Raw genomic sequence first — 19,945 nt, 5'->3', positions numbered from 1 at the left:
AAATAGCAAATTACCTTGTTAGTAAACACGAAACGTCTACATGGAAAACAACTACTCAGTATAAATAGGTATGAAAACGAAACTTGTAAAATTGCTTTAACTTTTTTTGGAATAAAAAGCCTAAATTAATTCCTTAATATTTTCTGATGTAATTTAATAGATCAGGTCTTTTTAATTATGCTGTATAAAAATATATATGCTATAGAAATAGTTTACAACAGGATAATAGGAACTACATGTCTATCTCGATGCAATCTACATTTTTCGTAGTATATATTTTATGTTATCAATAAAATATGCATTAATAAAACATGATTTTGTACTTCAATTTATATTCTTACCTTTTGAAAAGAATTTTTTTTTTCGAAGAAAAGATTTCGATGGCGAAAACTACAAGAATCGTCATAGATAAAACGTAAAAACACAGAAAAATGATAAATAAGATAGTTCAAGCAGCCTTTTTTATTTCCTGGTGTAAAGTAAATGAAATACTGTAATCTCGAAAATTAATTTAATTTCGAGTGTCACGTTTCCTGAGAAATATCCATTTTGACTGTTCCCAAATCCATTTGAACGATTTTTTTGCGTGAGTTTTGTACGTACGGACATATCAAAGGACTCTTTTTCCCCGAAAATGATTGTAAAATGGATCCAAAAGGGAAAAGGAAATTCATTCGAAAAGGATTTTTTTTTAGCGACGTCTGTACGTAAATACGCATGTATGCATGTATGTATCTCGCATAACTCAAAAACGATTAGCTGTAGAACGTTGCAATTTTGTATATGGGAATGCTATATCACCTAGTTGTGCACCTAACAGAAGTATTTTAAATGACGAAAATATTCATTTTTGGCAATTTCAAACACAAAAAAAATTAAGTTTCGAGAAAAAGGAAATCTAGCTCAAGGCTTCATAATAACAGTTTTTATACATATGTATAATTAGTCTATCAACATTTAATAGCAGTTTATTGTTGTAAATATCTAAAAACATTTAATATAAGTTTATTGTTGCAGCAAAAATATGTATAATTTAATTGGCCGTATAAGGAAGTCATGTGGTGTCCACATCAGAATTTTTCTGCTAATAAAAGTCCTTTTATTGATGGTAGTAAACAAAAACTATGAAAAGTGGGAACACTGAAACATCTGTGTTTGCCATCTTGTCTTACTGATGGAAATCGAGATGCCCTTTGTCTTTCGGAAGCACTTATGACAAACGCCTTTATATACTTTTAAATTTAAAAGCATTTTTATTCTGAAATTATATGATATTTATTTTACAGTAATTAAGTATAGCTTTAGGTTTTTTTTTTTTTTTTTTTTTTTTTTTTTTGCATTAGATGCAATGACCAAAATAATCTACCAAGTAAAAGATGGCAAATCTTCTAACGATCAAAATTAAAATCTTCTAAGTAGTTCATATATTACTAAACTGAGTAAATAAACTCATATTATAAATTTAAATTCTAAAAGAAAGTTGTGTATATACTAAATATTTTCTTCACAACTGAAGTTTTAATCGCATATTTCTCCCCCCCCCGGATAATTTCCTCTCCAGTTTTCCCAACATATGATTTAGAAATTTCTGATTTATGGTAATAATGTAAAACGTATACAAAGATAGGAAGATATTTTGTATAAGTGCAGAAGTAGTACACACTGCATACTTTTTTCTCCCTGCTTTCAAGCGATAAAATTAGCAGGAAAAGTGGGCAAAATGCGCGTGTAAATACTGTATTTGTATATCAGTAAAATATTACATATATCAAGAAATATATATATATATAAAGAAAAATAAAATGAATATCTAAAATTAACGGATTTGTTTGAATTTAGAAAGCTAGTAAATATATTTTTTGTCTTAGCAGTGCATTTTCATTAATGATCTAATTATTTAAAGCATTTACTTAAGTTAGAAAATCATAACGTCTTACTAGCTTTACATAACGTCTTAATAGCTGTACAAAATATTGCATTAAAACTCTGAATTTAGCAAGTTACTTACAATAAATAAATAAAATAAACAAAATAAATGAAGACACTTCTAAATAAGAGTGAAATTTGATATTGATAGAAAACTTTTATATAAAATAATTTGAATAATGAAAATAAAGAAAAATCTGCTGGAAATTATTTTGTCTCATTCCTCTGTGTTTTAATTCTGTTTTACATACCAGTTTCAGAATTTCGAATATTAATGTGAAGTTTGAATTGGAAACATCAATTTCTTTCAAACGATGTACTCTTTAAATATGACTGTTCTTTTCCGGGCATAAAAGTACTTTATTTAAATTTTAAAATAGTATGGCTAAAGCTTCTGTTTATAGAAATATTATTCAACCAGGTGTATACTTGGAAGATACTGAAAACAAAATGCATAATGATAATATCAGTCCATTTATTTAAACTGAAACATGTAAAATAAACCTTCAAATTAAGCACCGTTAAAGTTTTCTAGAGATAAAATAAAAAGATCTTAAATAAAAAATATAGAATAAAAAACTGTAGGTTTTACAAGTTTACAGTAAAAAATACGTCTCCTGACATGCGTAAAAACCCGTAAGTAAAACGAAAGGGATATTTTTGAATATGATTGTTTCTGACATCAGACATCACCAAAATGACAACTGTTAGTCAATACATAAGACAAATTATGTATGTGTCATACATATTACGAAGTATACGAGTATAAAGTCTGAATACGAATACAAAGTAAACAAATATGGTTTAAAAGGAAACGACTTCTAATTTATTTTGGAGAAATATATAAGAATTCTCTACAAGTACGCATATATGTAAATACCTTAAACAGATTAGTAAGCTATGCACACAGACACACGCATATATATATATATATATATATATTGTTTACAACTGAATTTTCATAATTTAAAATTTTAATTAGCTTTATATGAATGAGATAATATTGTATTTGTTAAACATATATAGATGTAAACAGTTCATATTCTTAAACATGAATTAAAAGTCTATATATTACAATTTATATTTGTCATCTTCTTCATGGACGATGTGAAATTATAATTTAATTAAAAAAAGGATTAAAGATAACTTTAATATGTGCTTAAATTATACATATTAAAAGTGCAAAATACTACATTACTTAAAAAAAATTGTTAACACAACAAGTTTCTGGAAACTGTATTAGAATTACGAAATTATTTAAATTCAATTCTGTTCTGTAACACAATATTCGAGGTTAAAAGTTAAAAATATATATCAGATGACCATGCAGTTACAGTTTACTGAAAAACAACATTTAATATAAAAAAATAAAAAATAATTAATAAATATAAATTTAATATACTAGAATTTGTGTTTTTGCATTTGATGCAGTAAAATTTATACGGCCTGTATTACCCGTAATGTCATAAATAACCATTTTGTCCATTTTGATAAAACAAATAAATAATACATCAAGCCTGATAAATATTTAAAAGAAAGCGCATTTTTTAAAGGATTTAGCCCTGTTAAAGTTCTAAATATTTTACAATAGACGTATTAATTTGATAAAACTACACCCTTCAGCTTTTAATTAAAATATACGTTCAAGACATTTCTAAATATATAAAATTTTTAATACTGTAAATAATCCCGATTTTAAATTTTTCTCCCGTATGAAATATTCAATACAGAATTTCGAAGCTAAAAACGGGTAACTTAATCCTTTTCACTCACCTGCTGAACATCCGATTCACTCATTGGCCCGTTAATATGTTCAGACAGTTTTCAAACGCAAATCAAAACACAGGGGAATCACGCAGCCAATCGGACGCCACAGTTGTTTCACTTTGCAGTTACGTCATCGTCTGGAAAATAACACTGGACACATTTCGCGAATATCACAGTCAGAAAGTTATCTTTTCATTATTTGTTCAAACTTGCACTTTCATTCAATTATCTCACTGCCTTTATTAGTCATGAAAAGAGGAACGTTTTTGAAAGCATTTCCATTAAGTCAAACGAATGTTATCAACTTTTGCTTCTTCCCTATTTGTATATATCAAGTAAAAATAGGAATATATAAAACTTTTATTATAAATTTAGTAATCAAAACAAGCATTTTTTTCTTCATACAATTTATCAAACAATGTTTTTAAATTTTAAATTCTTTTAATATTTCAAATATGTTAATACTTATAAATTAATTAATCCATAGCTCTGTATTTTCATCCTGCAAAAATTCATATTGCCCTTATTAAAAGAAATGAGTGAACAATATATTTTTAACTAATTATTCAGAAGTTCGGTTACTATGCAAACTAGTAAATAAATTTTGTTTGTGGATATCAAATGAAAAAAGAAAGATAGTATGATGATTTTTATGAAGTGTGAAAGACTGAATCATTTATATGAATTGAATAACACAATTTCTAACATTTCTGAAAATTTACAATAATCCCAGTATTAGGAGAAAATTGGAGGATGAGTATTCTACGTAATTAAAATCGTCTGCTTTTTAACGTTTTCCTCTAGTGATCCACACATGCGAAGAAATATTCAAAATGAAATAAGTACACCACATAATCACATCATACATAAATGTAGACCTGTACAATCCAGACGTTTAAAATTTACACATTTAAATCTTTCAAAAGAAGTACTTAAGATAAAATTCCCAGTACAGTTTTTGTAAGAAATGTGGAATTGATGACTGCGTCGTATACTCCCATCAAACAGGAAGAACATGTTCCTTGAACTTTAACATAAACAGTTGGCATCACCATCACTCATAAATCCTTCTCTGGTGAAGCATCCCTTTGAAAAGGTAACCTATAAAGATTACTTCATATTTATTTTAAAAGAATTTCATTCTACGAAAGAAAGTGCTCCTTCAAGTATGAATGAAAAATTTTGTTTTGTCGCCATAGCAAACAGAAACACAGTAAAGATATCCACAGTGTTTTTCTGGCACACACAGAAAGTCGGAATAAGTTCTTGAAGCATACCTTCAAGCAAAGAAAACAACTCTACGTTTTCAACTCGTTGGGCACTAAAATGCCAGTCAAAAACATTACTTCTCAAAAGTTCCTAATTCCGCAAGCAAACAGAAGAAGGCGAATGCGAGAGAAGAGGAGGGGAGAAATACACATTTTATCCCTTTTTTTATTCCCTAAACCGGAATATCCAAAGAGTGGAGCGAAAAAGCTTTGTAAATCCTCCGTGTTGCGTGGACTAGCTGGATAGAGAAAACTGGGCATAGAGGAACAACTGCACTTGCTTGTGCTTGCTGCTAAGCAAGTTGGCAAGAGGGGGCGCTGCTACGCATGCGTCGGGAATGGGGTGCCGCTTCCCTTAGCCAACAATTGATTTTTTCTCCTTCTTCTTTTGATGTAACTCGGTACTTTCTGTTATTTTTTCCCTCTCGTTCCTTCGCTCCTTTGCTCGCTTCTCTTCGTTCTCTCGCGCTCTTCGGGAAAAGAAACTACCAGTAATAAAATGGAAAAAAAAGAAAGAAAAAGAAAAATCGGAGCGAGCGAAGGAGAGAGATGAGCAGATAGATGTTGCTGCTCCGCTGCCCGATGGAATAAAAATAAAATAAAAAACAACAAATATAAAAAAGAAGGAGTGGGGAGGGAAGAAAGAGGAAGGAAAAAGAAATAATAATAATAAAAAACAAAACCAAAAAAGGACGAAACAAAAACATGAAGAAAGAAAATACGAAAAGCCGCACCGAATGCGAATGGATTTAGACAGGAAAAAGAGGAATAATAGGGAAAGAAAGAAGGATAGAAAGAAAACACAACAACTAATAATAAAAAGGAAAAAAAAAAAGCTTCCAATGTTATATCAAACAATTCTTTTTCGTCTTTACAGATGGCTACTGATTTTCTTTCTCTCCATTCCCTTTTTTTATTTCTTTTTTGGTTCCGTTCCTATTTATTTTTTTTTCACTCATACTCGCCATAAACAATGAAGCGAATAAATAAAGAATAAAAAAAAACATGCTATCACGCGAACTCAGAATGAAAACTGGGAGGCTCAGGAGAATAAACAGCGAAGTATAAACATTAAAAAAAATGTAGCTGAAACGCAATAAAATACGTTCGCAATACATCAAAAGTATTAGAAATAAAATTGTGCCCGTAGGTATCCATATACAACCAGCTCAGTAAAATAAAATAAAATAAACAATAATATCTGTTTCCGAAAACTTTTCGTTTGCATTGTTTTAAATGTAAATATATATTTTCCCGCGCTGTTGCTTCGGTGATTGTATCAAGCATGATACATCGCAGAACCATTTCTCTCCTTCGTCGGGGTGCTCTTATTATATATGCAGTTGCTTTATTATATCATAAATAAGAACATGGAATTTTTTTTGCCTCCTTAGGAAATGTTTTTGCTGAATATACTTAAAGCACCGAAGCTTTCTTAAAATTACTTAATATAAAAATATCCTATTCGATTTAAAAATCAGCCATTTGTTTTCATTTCTCCTATAGATCAAGAAGATTGCAATCGCAATATGCTGTCGAAAATCAGTAAAGCAAAAATTCAGAGTAGGAGAAAAAATCAGTGATCTAAAATTTCAGGTAATGAGACAGTTTGGTAAATCGTACTTGAAAAATCCCTACGATTCCATGTAGATATCAATATAAATGGACTTAAATCTTTCTTAACATATTGCGATAATTATTTTGATTTAAAAACATTAAAACATAATAAAAATCAATAAATCATGATTTTAATCGAATTTACTTTAGAAAACTCGTTGCGTATAGCGGCATAAAATCCTGTGGTTCTCATGAAGAATTCAGTGGCAAATGTTGACTTCAAATGATAATGCACGTTAATAAAAATCGTTTCTGTGTGTCTAGTAGTATTACAATTCCTTTTCAAATACGACTATCGTCTGAAAACTTCAAAAGAAAAAAAATAGAAAAATAACATTTTAAATGCATAATAAATATGTAAAGTGTTAAAGAATTGAATTTTATTTTAATCCGATTAATAGAATACTTCTAAAGAAACGTATCATTTCCCACAGATTTTTAATTTCTTACTACAATTAAGCAGATAGTTGTATTTAGGCAGTCGAAATGATATAAAAAATCATAAAAAGCCCAAACTACCTCGCATTTAAGATTTCTACTACGGAATATTCGGTCAGCGTAGACGGAATGGGTTTTAGTACAAGATGTTGCTATACCGCTGGACGTCTACCAGGAGGCGAGCGGTAAATCCTCTGCAAATTAGTAGTTCAAACCCGCTTTGGACAACTCAGAGAGAAAATTGAATGAGTGTTTTCATTGGTTTCTCCACGTGTTACTTTATTATAAACAGATTAACCTTAGAAAGTTCTTCCCGAAGGCAAAAGCGTGTTTTGCCATAATGAACAAGCAAATACATTAAACTCAAACACCGAAACGTTTTCAAACGTACAGTGTCTTTGGGATCATTCAAAATTCATAAAAAAGACCGCTCCTCGAGACGGTGGTGGCTCCAGACCCTTGAATTTCATTCCCCGCAGTGTTCTTATGGAGATTAAAATTGGAATATAGCTAGAAATCGTACTGCCACCTCACTACAGATTAAGATTAAGATTTTTGTCAATAATAATCGCATTCTTTCTTAATGCACGTTCATTCAGAAGGTGGTTATACGCTGGGGAAAATAAGAATGAGCAACAAACTAAATATTTGGAAATGAACTCCATGGTTTAGAATTACTATCGGACTTCAAGATTACCCAGGAAAAAATTTCTTACTCAGTTTTTTTACCAAATAATTCGACTAATCGAGTTAAGAAATTCGACTTAACAGAAAAGTAAATAAATAACCAAATGAATAATCGAAACATTCCACTCATTTTAAATAATCGAAACATTCCACTCATTGAAACATTTCAAACCACTGATGTTTACTACAGTTCATCAGTTACAGAACCTTCTCTGATTTCTGTTTAACAGGCACATTTTGGCTGAATTATGTTTCTGCATATATTCTTTGATAATTTTAAGAAAAATGTAGGTATAAACATTTAGGTCTAAATACATTCCTTATCAGAGTCGTTCTTGAGATACTTTGAGATACTAGAGATTCAGTTTCGTACTCTGAAGTGTACTCAGATTAACGCAGTGAGGTGCTTCAAGTAGAATATAACAGGTGTCAAAATAATCTGGATACCAAATGCCCGATTCTTAATCTTCGTTACTTTTTCCGGTATTTCCGATAACTTCTCGAAAAGATTCCTCATTAAAAATCTTCCGCCCCTTAATGCGTTATTATGTAGCAAAACGTTCTACCCATTCAGCTGATTTATTGCAGCAAGTAGAGTGTAGTATAGTAAAGCCTCGGTTCACGAATTATTTCGTTCCCGAATCGAAATAGTTTTCGTCATATGAATTATTATAAAATGGATTAATTCATTCCTGAATCGCAGATGATTTCTTATTTAAACTCAGCAGCAGAAATTTGGGCACACTTTCAAAATCAATGGAAATTTGAGCACACTAAACAAAAAAGATAAATATAACATTAAATAGATAAAATAGACCAAAACCTAATTTAATTTTACTGTAAACGTACGAAGAGGATAGAGGACGGCATAAGTGAAAAATGATGAGAAGTTGTATTGTTTGAATGCGAAAGTCTGTTCCATAAAAACATCAAGTACTCGACAGAACATCTTTATAGAACATCTTTTTACCTTTCCTTTGTCTCTAGGCGCCACTCTGCTTAAGACTCGCTGGACCAATATTTTACTCAGAGAAAGATTTGTTGTTGCTTCCGTCTTAAAATGTTTCTAAAGTGAGACATGCATTTCCACTGAAAAGGCTTATGCTGTCGTTTGCTTCTGTTTTATAAGGGTCATATCGTTATAAGAAAATTTTGCATCTTACCTTCCAAAAACAAAGTATTAAGCGTGAAAAAAGTGCTCAAAATCTTTTCCAGCAACTCAACTAACCATAATTTTATCCAAGCCAACTTTGTGGTCCTGTAAGTCACTTGCTGCTAGGCTTTTTTTAACGAAAGTTATATAGTGTAAAATATTAAAATTATATTTTCAGAAAATTCTAGGGGATAATTATATGGCATATATTACATCAAATTATCTTTGAGACTCATATACTGCCGATATGAATATTCATAATTCGAGATACCGCTCATCATTCGAGGCGTTTTTTCTTTAGATAATTTTTCGTGAAGTGTTCGGGATCCGAGATTCCACTGTTCATTTGTTGTTAAGAATACTTCTAACAATAGATTTTGCACACATAAACTAGTTAAGCATTTTAATTAAAATGCAGTTAAAAATTATCAGCTCCTTTAATTTTAAAATTGTAAAATTCAAAATACGATTGATTATCATGTGTTTAGTTTTAATATTTTCATACAGAGAAAAATTCAACTACTAATTAATAATTTGCAATGTAAAATGTGATTACAATAATTTTAGTAACATTTTATGTGGCATTAATTAAGATTTCCTTGCTAAAATTACACAATATTAATTTTAATGTATTTGAAAAATATCGAAAAATAATACAAGATAGCAACTTACCCCCCCTTCCGCAAAATGTGGCATCTTTTGTAAAACATTTTTATCGTACGCAGTTTATAATTTGCTTTTTAAAACAATTAATTCACTAAAGTTTGTATCAACAGCAATACGAAAAGGAAAATAATAATAGCGTAGTTTCATACAAAATATAACTCTGGCAAAAATAGTAGTTCCGATTCATAACAATTGCATCGCATCAGGAAGTCCTACACATGCAATATTTGGAGAGAAAAAAGTCAAAGACGAAATTAAATATCAGGTGCCATCAAATAATGTTACACACACACACACACACACACACACAAAAAAAAAAAAAAAAAAAAAAAAAAAAATGGATGGAATCATCCTAAAGGATTAAAGGATGCAGCAAAATAACTGAGTCCTTCTTTTTGGCCGGGGAATGTTTGAAATCTCAAAAAACAGCCCTACCCCCAGTTGACTGGATTCAGAGTCGAAACACTTTAATTCTCCTATGTTCTTGAGGGCTGAACCAGGTAGATGAATACATACTTCATATCTTTCCTAATAATTTAAGTGAGTACAAACCACTTTCCCTTAAAATGTTTTCCGCAGACAATCCGACCTTGGGCTCATAGATCTCGAGTTCTTTGCCATAAATAAGTAAAAAATTCAATTTCGGAACAGATTTATATTTTTTAGGTGGAATTGGCTAGAAGGAACAAACAGTTTTTGATAATATCATCAATTAAAGCACTGAATGGTAGCGACATACTCAGATGTCTTCATACAGCTCCCAAAAGACCTCTCTTAGCCCTTGAGGGTTCTATAAAGCTCAAGTTGGTAACCTATGCTAAAGATGCTGCCAATCAAACGTAGATGAACAATTCAAAGATGATATAAATGCAACGATAGTTAACGATTACTAGAGGCATAAATCGCTACATGCGAGCATCCGTGATAAGACTTTGGTAACGAAGGTATAAACTGACGACCTAAATTAACTTGAGAAGATGGCAATGCTGATTCAGAGCTTGATTCAATAAGAAGGCCATCATTCCAGTTATACATTACAAGGATCTGTTTTCATAGTCCTTACATTAATCAGGATTCTATGGTAGATTAAAACTGCATTGTTAACGTTAAGAAAAATTTCCTTCCATCCGATATGAAAACTTGTTACGTTTAGGTAATACGTAGATTCATTGAATCTTTAGTTTCATTTCATGAATCGTTAGACAGCAAATTTCATTTACGGTTATAATTTCATTTACGGTTATAACGTTCAGCAATTTCAAGTGAATTTTTAAATTTCAAATGAATTATGTTTTTAAGAATAAAATTTGCTTTTTATACGCACATTATGCTGTTCGTTTAATAAATAAATAATAAGAACAATATTTTTTTAAGTTCATCGTAATTTTGAATAATAACAATACTTATTCAGTCTTCAAGGTTAATATTAAATGAAAGCGTTAATGAATGTCAGAATCAAAGTAACACGTTTCTCTTCTTCAAAGGAATTTTTTCATCACACATGAATAACTATAATACGGAGCAAATTGTTTCCTAGCTCCCATTTAGTCGAAGGTTAGTCTTCAATATACTATACCATCTACCAACAATTATGAAAATAAAAATAAATTATATTAGAATTCTTTTGTTTAATTTAATATTTGGTCGCTTTCTTAACTCTTTCTTTTGTTTAAATAAATTCATTACTTGAACATTCTCTGCACTGAAATCCAATTTCTATTTTAAATTCCATTTCTTTATATTATCCAGGCAATCTTTTAATTTATTTCCCAAGATTTTTATATTATTATCACACAGCGTTGTTAATAGCATCAGCTGCATATATTTGACATAGTATTTTGCTTTAGCCAAAACCTTTTTCCATACAATACCTACAATTAAGTATTTCCCAAGATTTTTATATTATTACCACACAATGTTGTTAATAGCATCATCTGCATATATTTGACATAGTATTTTGCTTCAGTCAAAATCTTTTTTTATACAACACCTACAATTGCTTTCCACAGCGTGCAGGCTTAAATTTGATTCTTTCGGTCAATTTTATTTACTAAAACTCCGTCCTAATTATAGTCCTCATTTTACTACTAAATGAAATAAGTAATTGTTGCTTATTTAGTTCCCTTATATAAATATAGTTTATATAAAATATAGTCTGTATAAATATTGTTTCATTAATTAGTCAGGTAATTATAGTAATGATACACGAGTTTTTGTTTGTTCTCTACAACCATGTTCTTGTTCTTTCTTCAACCTTGTGCAACCTATTAAATTAAGGACTTTTTTTCATTTCATTTCAACTTATTTCTCCGAGTTTAATTATAGATATATTTCTCATTCAATTAATTCAGTTACCATTTCGCGGCAAGGAAAAAATACATAGAATCCAAAATACCTTCGTTAAAAATTGTAAAATAAAAAAAACCAAAAGATTTAAAAACAATTTTTGCGATTAAAATTACAGTTTCTGTGCAAAAAACAAGCAATGCGGACAGGGGACAAGAAGGCAGGTTTCTCGGTGCGCAAAACGGAAAGTTTACTTTTTGGTCCAAGTCGGCAAAAAGAAACTGAAGGTGCAGAAACTCACCTAATTCACTATTCTACTAAGAGTTTCGAATGCAGACAAAGAGCGGTTTTGTTAGGCTTAGTGGCATTTAAACAACTTTTAAATTGTTAATAATTCTACAACTATCGCATTAAGATTAACTAAAGGCATAAAAACTTGAACCAGAACACAAAAACAACATAATTCAATCACTTTTAAAAGAAAAATGCACAATTTATCAACATATGAGAATAAAAAGACTGAGCTCACCGAGTGGTATACAAATTTTTGATGCGGCCGATTGCAACCAAAAAGGGAGGCGCAGAACTACATGTTATAAAAATTTTAAATCTATTTTTCAATCCGTTTTGGGGAAGGGAATCCTTTATTCTGTCCGTACGTACAGATGTCAAGCAAAAGCATCGTTGAATGGAATCGATAACGGTCAAAATGGATATATTCGTTAAAATATGATACCCGAAATTTTTAGCGATTGCAATACTTCCTTTGCTTTTTACGGGAAAGTAAAAAACGCCTAATATGACTTTTTTTAGATCTTTATTTATGTAAATTTTATAATCCTATGTAACAAGAGACGTCATACTTTGGAATTACAAATACGTGCCTCTGTGTTTAAATTATCTTTCCTCAACGTTAACATTATGCTGACCTCTTACAAAACAAGAATGTTTGTTAAACTGGAAGAATGGAAAGCTCGTGATTTTATGAAATTTACGCAAGATCGAACATCAATCGTATATCTTCTCTTTCCACAGCTTGACTAAAATCGAGTATAAGCCGTCCTTTTACAAAATAAATGGACATCTAGATCTCTAAACTTGAAAACTTGATATTTTTATTATAGTATAATATAAAATCATCTGTACACAGTGATATCCGGCATCCCCAAGAAAAGATGGCATTTAAGCAGATGTAATATAAATCAAATATTCATAAAAATGCTGTTTCTACTCTCCGTAAAACTTACCTCAATTTCAAACAATGCTAAATAACTACGGCTGTTACATTCAACATCTACACTGGGTCATTTTAATGGTTTTACGAAGAAAGTGCTGATCGGCTGATGCTGCAATTAAAACCATTCGCAAAATAAAATTCTTTTAACAAAATGATTACATGCATTTCTGAGTTAATTGCGTTGTTAAATAGCGAAAGCTAAGTGAAATACGACTTTTTTAAAAGTTTATTGCTTTTGGATCACATTGTTTTAAATGAGAAAAAGTAATAACTCTCCATGTCTCAATGCGTGAAAGAAATTAAAAGTCTTTACCTAAACATCAGACAAAGAATTTAATCAATTTCCAATTATATACCCATGAATTCCAATTTAACCGAAAATGGAAGATGTAATTAAATTTTGGAAAAAAAGATATCACGTAAAATGTTAAAAGAACAGTTTCTTTCCGTCTTCGTTTATGACTTTTGAAAATATTTTTCCTTTTTATGTATTGTATGTATTGGTTAATCAAATATAATTTTGTTTTATAGGAATTTCTAAACAATAAACTGCACTGTACACATACAACGGAATTTTAATAAGTGGTAACTAAAGAACGAAAATATAAAATCCAGTTCACATCGAATAGTAATTGTTTAAAAATGCTATATTTTGCCATTCGCTTCGACTTACCGAAGTTACTTTTTTGCTTCGATTATCATAATCATCATTATATTAAGTAAAAATAATCTGATGAAATTTCAGCACTGAACAAAGTAGCTGCAACAGCTTTACCCATGTAACGGAAAAAAAAAATTCAAAAGCTTTCGGATTTTATATTTCGCCCAAAGGGACGTTTTTGACTTGGCCAGTAAACTTATTTGTTTTCGTGAAGTCCGGACTGCTGTCCTATATTTTTGTTCGTTTTATTTATGCATGTAATATTAAATGTTTTCGTTAACTTACTTTTGTAAGCCCCGTGTTGTAAATCTGTTGTGCACGGGGAGATTTGTACGTGTTCCTGATTTATACACACATGCACGTCTCCAGAGCATTTTCTGCTAACGCGTCTTTCGGGCAAACAGATTTCAAAATAGCATTTTTTAACAAACAGTTTAGTGTGCTGGAGATAAAAATGTTTTATTCTGTACATCGTTTGCTAGCTTGAAATCGCTGAAATTTCTTAACAAAAAATTCGTTCAAATTTTACACAATATGAAACAGATAATGAAACAAACTCGAAATTCGAGATTTGGTCTTCCAGGTGCCCATATTCGGTGGAGGACTATGTTATTCCAAGTTTGATGGCTCTAGGTAAGTTTTTTTTCCAATGCCAGAAACATACATACATTCATAAACCAGCAACAATCATAAATCCTTTAGGAAAATTTTCTTTAAATTTTTTTGAAACATGATTTAAGATTTTTGTCCCTCCTTTTTGATGACTCTTTTTATTGAAATTATTTAAGTACAGTCATTTAATTAAGATTCGTCTATTGAAACAATATTTTCCATTTTTTCCGGATAAATATTTCTCATAAAGAATTCGGCAGCGTGTTTCGCGTTCGAAGATATGACGCGGAGAAAGACGATGCCCATTATGTTTTTTCGACTTTTTAAGATTTAAATCAGATTAATCATTTTGACACGGAGCATTTTAATGTTTTAGAATTGCACTTTTATTTAACGGATTTTCTTATAACATTAAAGGTCTTACTTTTGAAACATTCAGTTTTTTCCTTGAATACGTATTTGGAACAATTTTTCCACTTGAAACTAAATTTTAACTTTTCCTTTCTTTTTGACAACATTACCTTAGCTTTAGATACCGAAAATACATTTCTTCCACAACGTTTTATAATAACTAGATGCCAATAAATTTCTTCGGAAAGAACTTAAATATAGCCTTCCATCCATTGCTTCTTTGAAAGCAAGATTTTGCATGAAAACAAAACTGTCAGGTAGCAGACGATAGTTTCGTCAAACACGCAGAAACAATCAGCAACACAGCTTTCAGGCTATCAGGCTGTAACGGTGAAGAAGAGAGTTTCACGGCAAAACACTAAATACAGCTCCCGACACGGTCGATCGCTCTCGGAGCTCAAAAAACTCAAGCTGCTCTTCACGATAAACTCAGGATAAACTCACGATGCACTCGACGATACACTGACGATAAACTCTCTTGCGATGCACTGCAATTCCGCGTACATGAACGGTTTATATAGCTTTTGGCCTGACTTCGAGAACATTTTGGGCCAAACCGGTAAGAATTCGTTCTAGAATGCTCTACATCCGCCTGTGGAATATCGCCGATTTTGTCGCCGAATGGGCGATTATGTGCCACACCTGGCAACCCTGCCTTCCTCCGTCACTTTCTGGAAACCCTAAAACTGCTTTGCGGGTAAGTTATCTTACCGTGGCTGGAAATTTCGTAACAATATTATATATACAGAATCATATATTCAGTTTGAGTAATGAAAAAAAAAATATCGTAAACAAAGGAATCGAATTGTTCGTTGCTAATCCGAAGTAAAAATCACCAGCAATGTTTGAATGATAACACGACAGTCTTGCAATTCTATAGCTTGTCTGGGTCTTAAACATACTTTTCAGTAATTAATTCTTGCAAGACAGCAACATGCTTGTTGGATATGAGTTACAAGGCTACAATGTGCAAAACTACTTGTTTATTAACTTGTACGCCCTGAAAGACTGTAAATGGTCTTCCTTGAACGTATATCTTGCAACACAACAAACTGCTTGTGGATTAAAAATGCAGGATTTTGCAAAGCAAGCTTTAGCACCATTTTGCAAAGCAAGCTTTAAGCTCAGGAATTCAAACAAAGAAGAATTCCTTCTAGAGGGGAATTTCATAGTTTCCAAGGGGGGATGCCTCAGCCTTTTATTTAGCCGTTACGTATTTAGTTTTAGTTTATGAACATAACAAAGCTACTTTAATTCAAATTTTGGTATTCATCAACATTTTCTGTACTTTTTGCGGTTTAATTTGTTGAGTCATTAGGTTATATCGATGCAGGGACGAGAAAAATATTTTGCGCGATTCGAATTCCAGACCCCCCCCCCAGATACGCGTCATGCGTGCTTCCAGTTATAGCAGGAAGGTATGCGGAAAGGAGGGATAAAATACCTTACGCTTTTAAAGGACGACTGGGGATTAGCGGACCAAACTGCAAAATCCTATTGGTGACATTGTTTTAGTTCTGGCGAGACTGTACAGTTTTCTTTTTTTTAAATGTAAGGAAACTGAAGAAATCCGAAAATGCCTTTGCCGGGATTTGAACTCCGGACCTCCCTAATATATGTTGAACGTGCTTCCAGTTACACCACGAAAGCTTGTGGAAATGGAGAAGAAAATACCTTATAAATTCATGAAATACATTAAAAATAATCTCAATAAATGTATGCATGTAGTTTTCGAACTTTGGCAAGGAAGGGGAAATGATCTTCTAGCGATGGTAAAAGGGATGCAGGGGTTAAAATGTGCTGAGAATCACTGCTTTAGCAGGCGCAACTCGTTCAAACCTGGAACTCAATCCATTGAAATCAACTCGATATCGAAATCAACTGGACATACTCTGAACACGAGCCATACAAACTCGGCCATCTGTCGCTCGTTAAACTCTACAATACTTTACCAGAAATTAGCACCTTGACTGATAAGGAGGAATTCATAATGTTATAAAAAGAGCCTTTTTCTATTCGTAACACTCCCAATATTTCCTTGAAGAAATACCAAAAGTGGCTGAACCATGACTTTTTTTTAAGTCTGGTTGGGACATACCAATGTATGATGAGAAAATGAAGCCCAGATGGTCTCGCAACTTTTTATGGCAGAGGGAGCTGTTGCGCCGAAAGAAAATATTATATTGCTGCTATATTGCTGTGATATATCTTGTTGGTGATTTTCATTAAAATATAAACGAACAATGTAGCCATCAAATTTTGTGTACCAAATCAAGGTCAAATAATCACCGATATAAACAAGTCGAAACCAGAGCAGCTTTCGTATTAAGTGTTGCATTCAACTTTCGAAATTCGTATTATGTGGTTCGTAAACAGATGGCATAGTGCTTAGGAGAACAGAGTACGATACCAAAAGGCCCCGCTTCGAATCTCGGAGAAGACATGGTTGTAACTGTCCGTCTCATAATAGGAGGTAACGGTGTTAAGATGCCTCCACAATAAAATGGCCACCACTTCCGGCCTTAAGAGTAGCCAACGTCGAAAAAAGGCAAAATAGTGCCCACCGTTCGAAAAAATAAAAATGAAAAAAATATTTTTGATTCTTTGCTAAATCTTAAATATTTAGCGTCTATAAAAAATAGTTTATTAAAACAATTTCGAAGATTTTCAAATGTAACAAATCAGTTTGTTAGGTTTGAAACCTTCGAAATTCTTAATCGTAACAAAAGCCTGCTTTTGCTTATCGAATTTTTGATTTTAGCATAACAATATAATGACCAAATCTACAAATCAATTGATATCAAATAAGGTGAATAAAAAAGAAATTTATTATTTATACAGAAATACGGACGTGCATTCAATTTGTTACGAACCCATATGCATGCAATAATATATTTAAAGTACATCGTAAAAGAAAGTGTGTTGTAAAAGGAAATTTTGCGAAATTACTGGAAGGTATATACGGTTAAAGTTATATATAAGGACCGGATACGACGCCAGTTGCAGTACCAATTACAGTTATACAAGGACCGGACTAAAATGCTGCTAAAGGATCGCCAAGTTTGGCATAGTGCTTAGGATAATGGACTTTGGGCAAATAGGGAAACAAAAATTAGCCGTCCAAACCATTGCTAGCCTGGCGATATCTCACCAATTTAGCGAAATAAGCATATGCCTCTTTAAACAGATTTGCCACTGTAATCATATTGTTGCGTTCTACGAGTTCGTGGATTTGAAGTGATTGAAGATAACACTTAATGAAGAATCAAAACGCAATTTATTCATCAGTATTACAGAAGCCAATTCCAAAGACGCGTTACAATCGTCGAAAAACTAGGACGAACACGCTGAAACAATCGCCAACATTGCCTTCAGGCTAACAGGCTATAACGGTGAAAACAGCTTCACGGCAAAACACTAACTATAGCTCCCGACTCGGTCGATCGCTCTCGAAGCTCAACACACTCATACACTCTTAACGATAAAATTCCCGATACACTCGACAATGCACTGAACTCCACACGCAAGAGTTTATATAGATTTTTCGGCCTGCCTTCGAGATCATTCTGGGGCAAAACCGTAAGAATTCGTTCTAGAATGTTCTGGCTCCGTCTATAGCATATCGCCAATTTTGCAGCCAAATATCACCAAACGGGCGATTTTGCGCCAAATCCGGCAACCCTACTGTCCTTTGCCATTTTCTGGCAACCTTAAAACATCTTTGTGTGGAAGCTATTTTACCACGGCTGGGCATTTCGTAATAATATTTTTCCGGCACAACTTTGTCTCTTCAGAATTTTCATGTTAGATTATACAAAAGATACTACAATTTCAGATATAATTTCACAAAACTATTTACTTAGATACAAAATTCGAAACAATATAAAATAAATAATTGGTGTGAAATTTATTATAAACAGCTTATTTCTAACGTAACCATATAATACAATTGTACACGAATTTTATACAATAATGGCTTCTAAAAAGAAAACACATAGTATTTATAACTACTATAGCGCTATATACAGAAAAAGTACATTAATTTCAACATTAAAATGAAAGAAAACTTCCTTAGATTGATGCTAATTTCACAGAAAGCTTTATGCATTTTGAAAGACATTTTCCATTTTGGCCTGACATAGGCAAAGAAGGAAGAGTATTCAAGTATTCAAATGAAGAACAATTTGCTCTTTGGAACATCTAAACTTTTTTTTTTTTTTTTTTTTTCTGAATTACTCAAGTACATACCACAAAATTCTTCGCATTTTATCGATCTAGCTATTATTTCGTATAAAACACATTTTGCAATAATTTCACCTTTAATAACAATAATAAAACTACATTGAAGCATTTTTCGATACATTATTTGCAAGAATTTTTTAACAATACTCTTCCTCCACAAATTACGAATTTCAGGATCTTTTGGCTAAATATTTAATTTGACAATTATACACACTTCGGTTTTATCGAAGCAAAAACACGAAAAAAAAAAAAAAAAAACCAAGGAAATAAAAAAAGCTGGCCTTGTCATGATTACAGCAAAGAATCTTTTAATTCGTAAAAGGACGCCATTTCTACCACAATAGCAGGCATGGAGAAATGTGATGATTTCTCAGAACAACTTTTAACAGCGGATGGATTTTTTCTTCAGATAAATTCGTCTGTGAAATCACTTAATCGAATAAAAACCAATTACCGCAACCAACAGAAATGAAAAAAAAAAATCCAAGCATAAATGTTGGATGAAAATGTTTGTTTCGGAACAAAAGTATTTAATTTAGCTCTAGTTACAAAAACTCTAAGATATTTTCACTTAAATTTAATAGACCACGATTTCGACATAGATGATTATTTCTCCCTTTTCTTGATGAATTCTTTTCGCGTAGTTTATCTTGTCTGAATTAGAACTAAACGATTTGGACGGCAAAGGTATGAAATTAGTTTTAGGGTTTTATTCTTTGTTGCTAAAGAGCCTTGTATTCTATGGCTCTTCGCATATATTCCAAAATAATTAACATTACTCGTTCTTATTTTAATCTCGTCTATTAGGCACTTTATTGCTTGAATGCTAGATTTAGAATAATTGCAACAATATTTGTGTGCTATATCACAATGGATTTTAATTAATTTAATTTTTCTCAGAATTCTTATAAACCCAATTATGGGCAACGTTTTCCGTTGAACAGAAACGTTATTTTCAGAGAAACAAATATTTG

At 31.6% G+C, this 19,945-nt stretch overlaps 1 protein-coding gene across 2 annotated transcripts in view; it reads right to left on the bottom strand.

Annotated features, from left to right (window-relative positions):
* Positions 1–19,945, bottom strand: part of LOC118185639 (uncharacterized) — a 669,417-nt gene that overhangs the window by 368,331 nt on the left and 281,141 nt on the right. Inside the window, exon 1 of one of the 2 annotated variants that reach the window (XM_085813052.1) lies at positions 3,700–4,089. The exons of the other annotated variant lie outside the window; for it this stretch is intronic. Within the exon in view, the coding sequence (XP_085669178.1) occupies positions 3,700–3,723 (24 nt within the window). The 5' untranslated portion in view covers positions 3,724–4,089. Of the gene's footprint in view, positions 1–3,699; positions 4,090–19,945 lie in introns of those variants that run through there. 2 annotated transcript variants of the gene reach the window in all.

This window comes from Stegodyphus dumicola, chromosome 3 (assembly GCF_044657685.1).
Source record: "Stegodyphus dumicola isolate Sdum_Otavi_A_Nest chromosome 3, ASM4465768v1".
Taxonomy (NCBI): domain Eukaryota; kingdom Metazoa; phylum Arthropoda; class Arachnida; order Araneae; family Eresidae; genus Stegodyphus; species Stegodyphus dumicola.
Note: the sequence above shows the minus strand (reverse complement) of the source record. Positions and strands in the feature narration are given on the sequence as shown.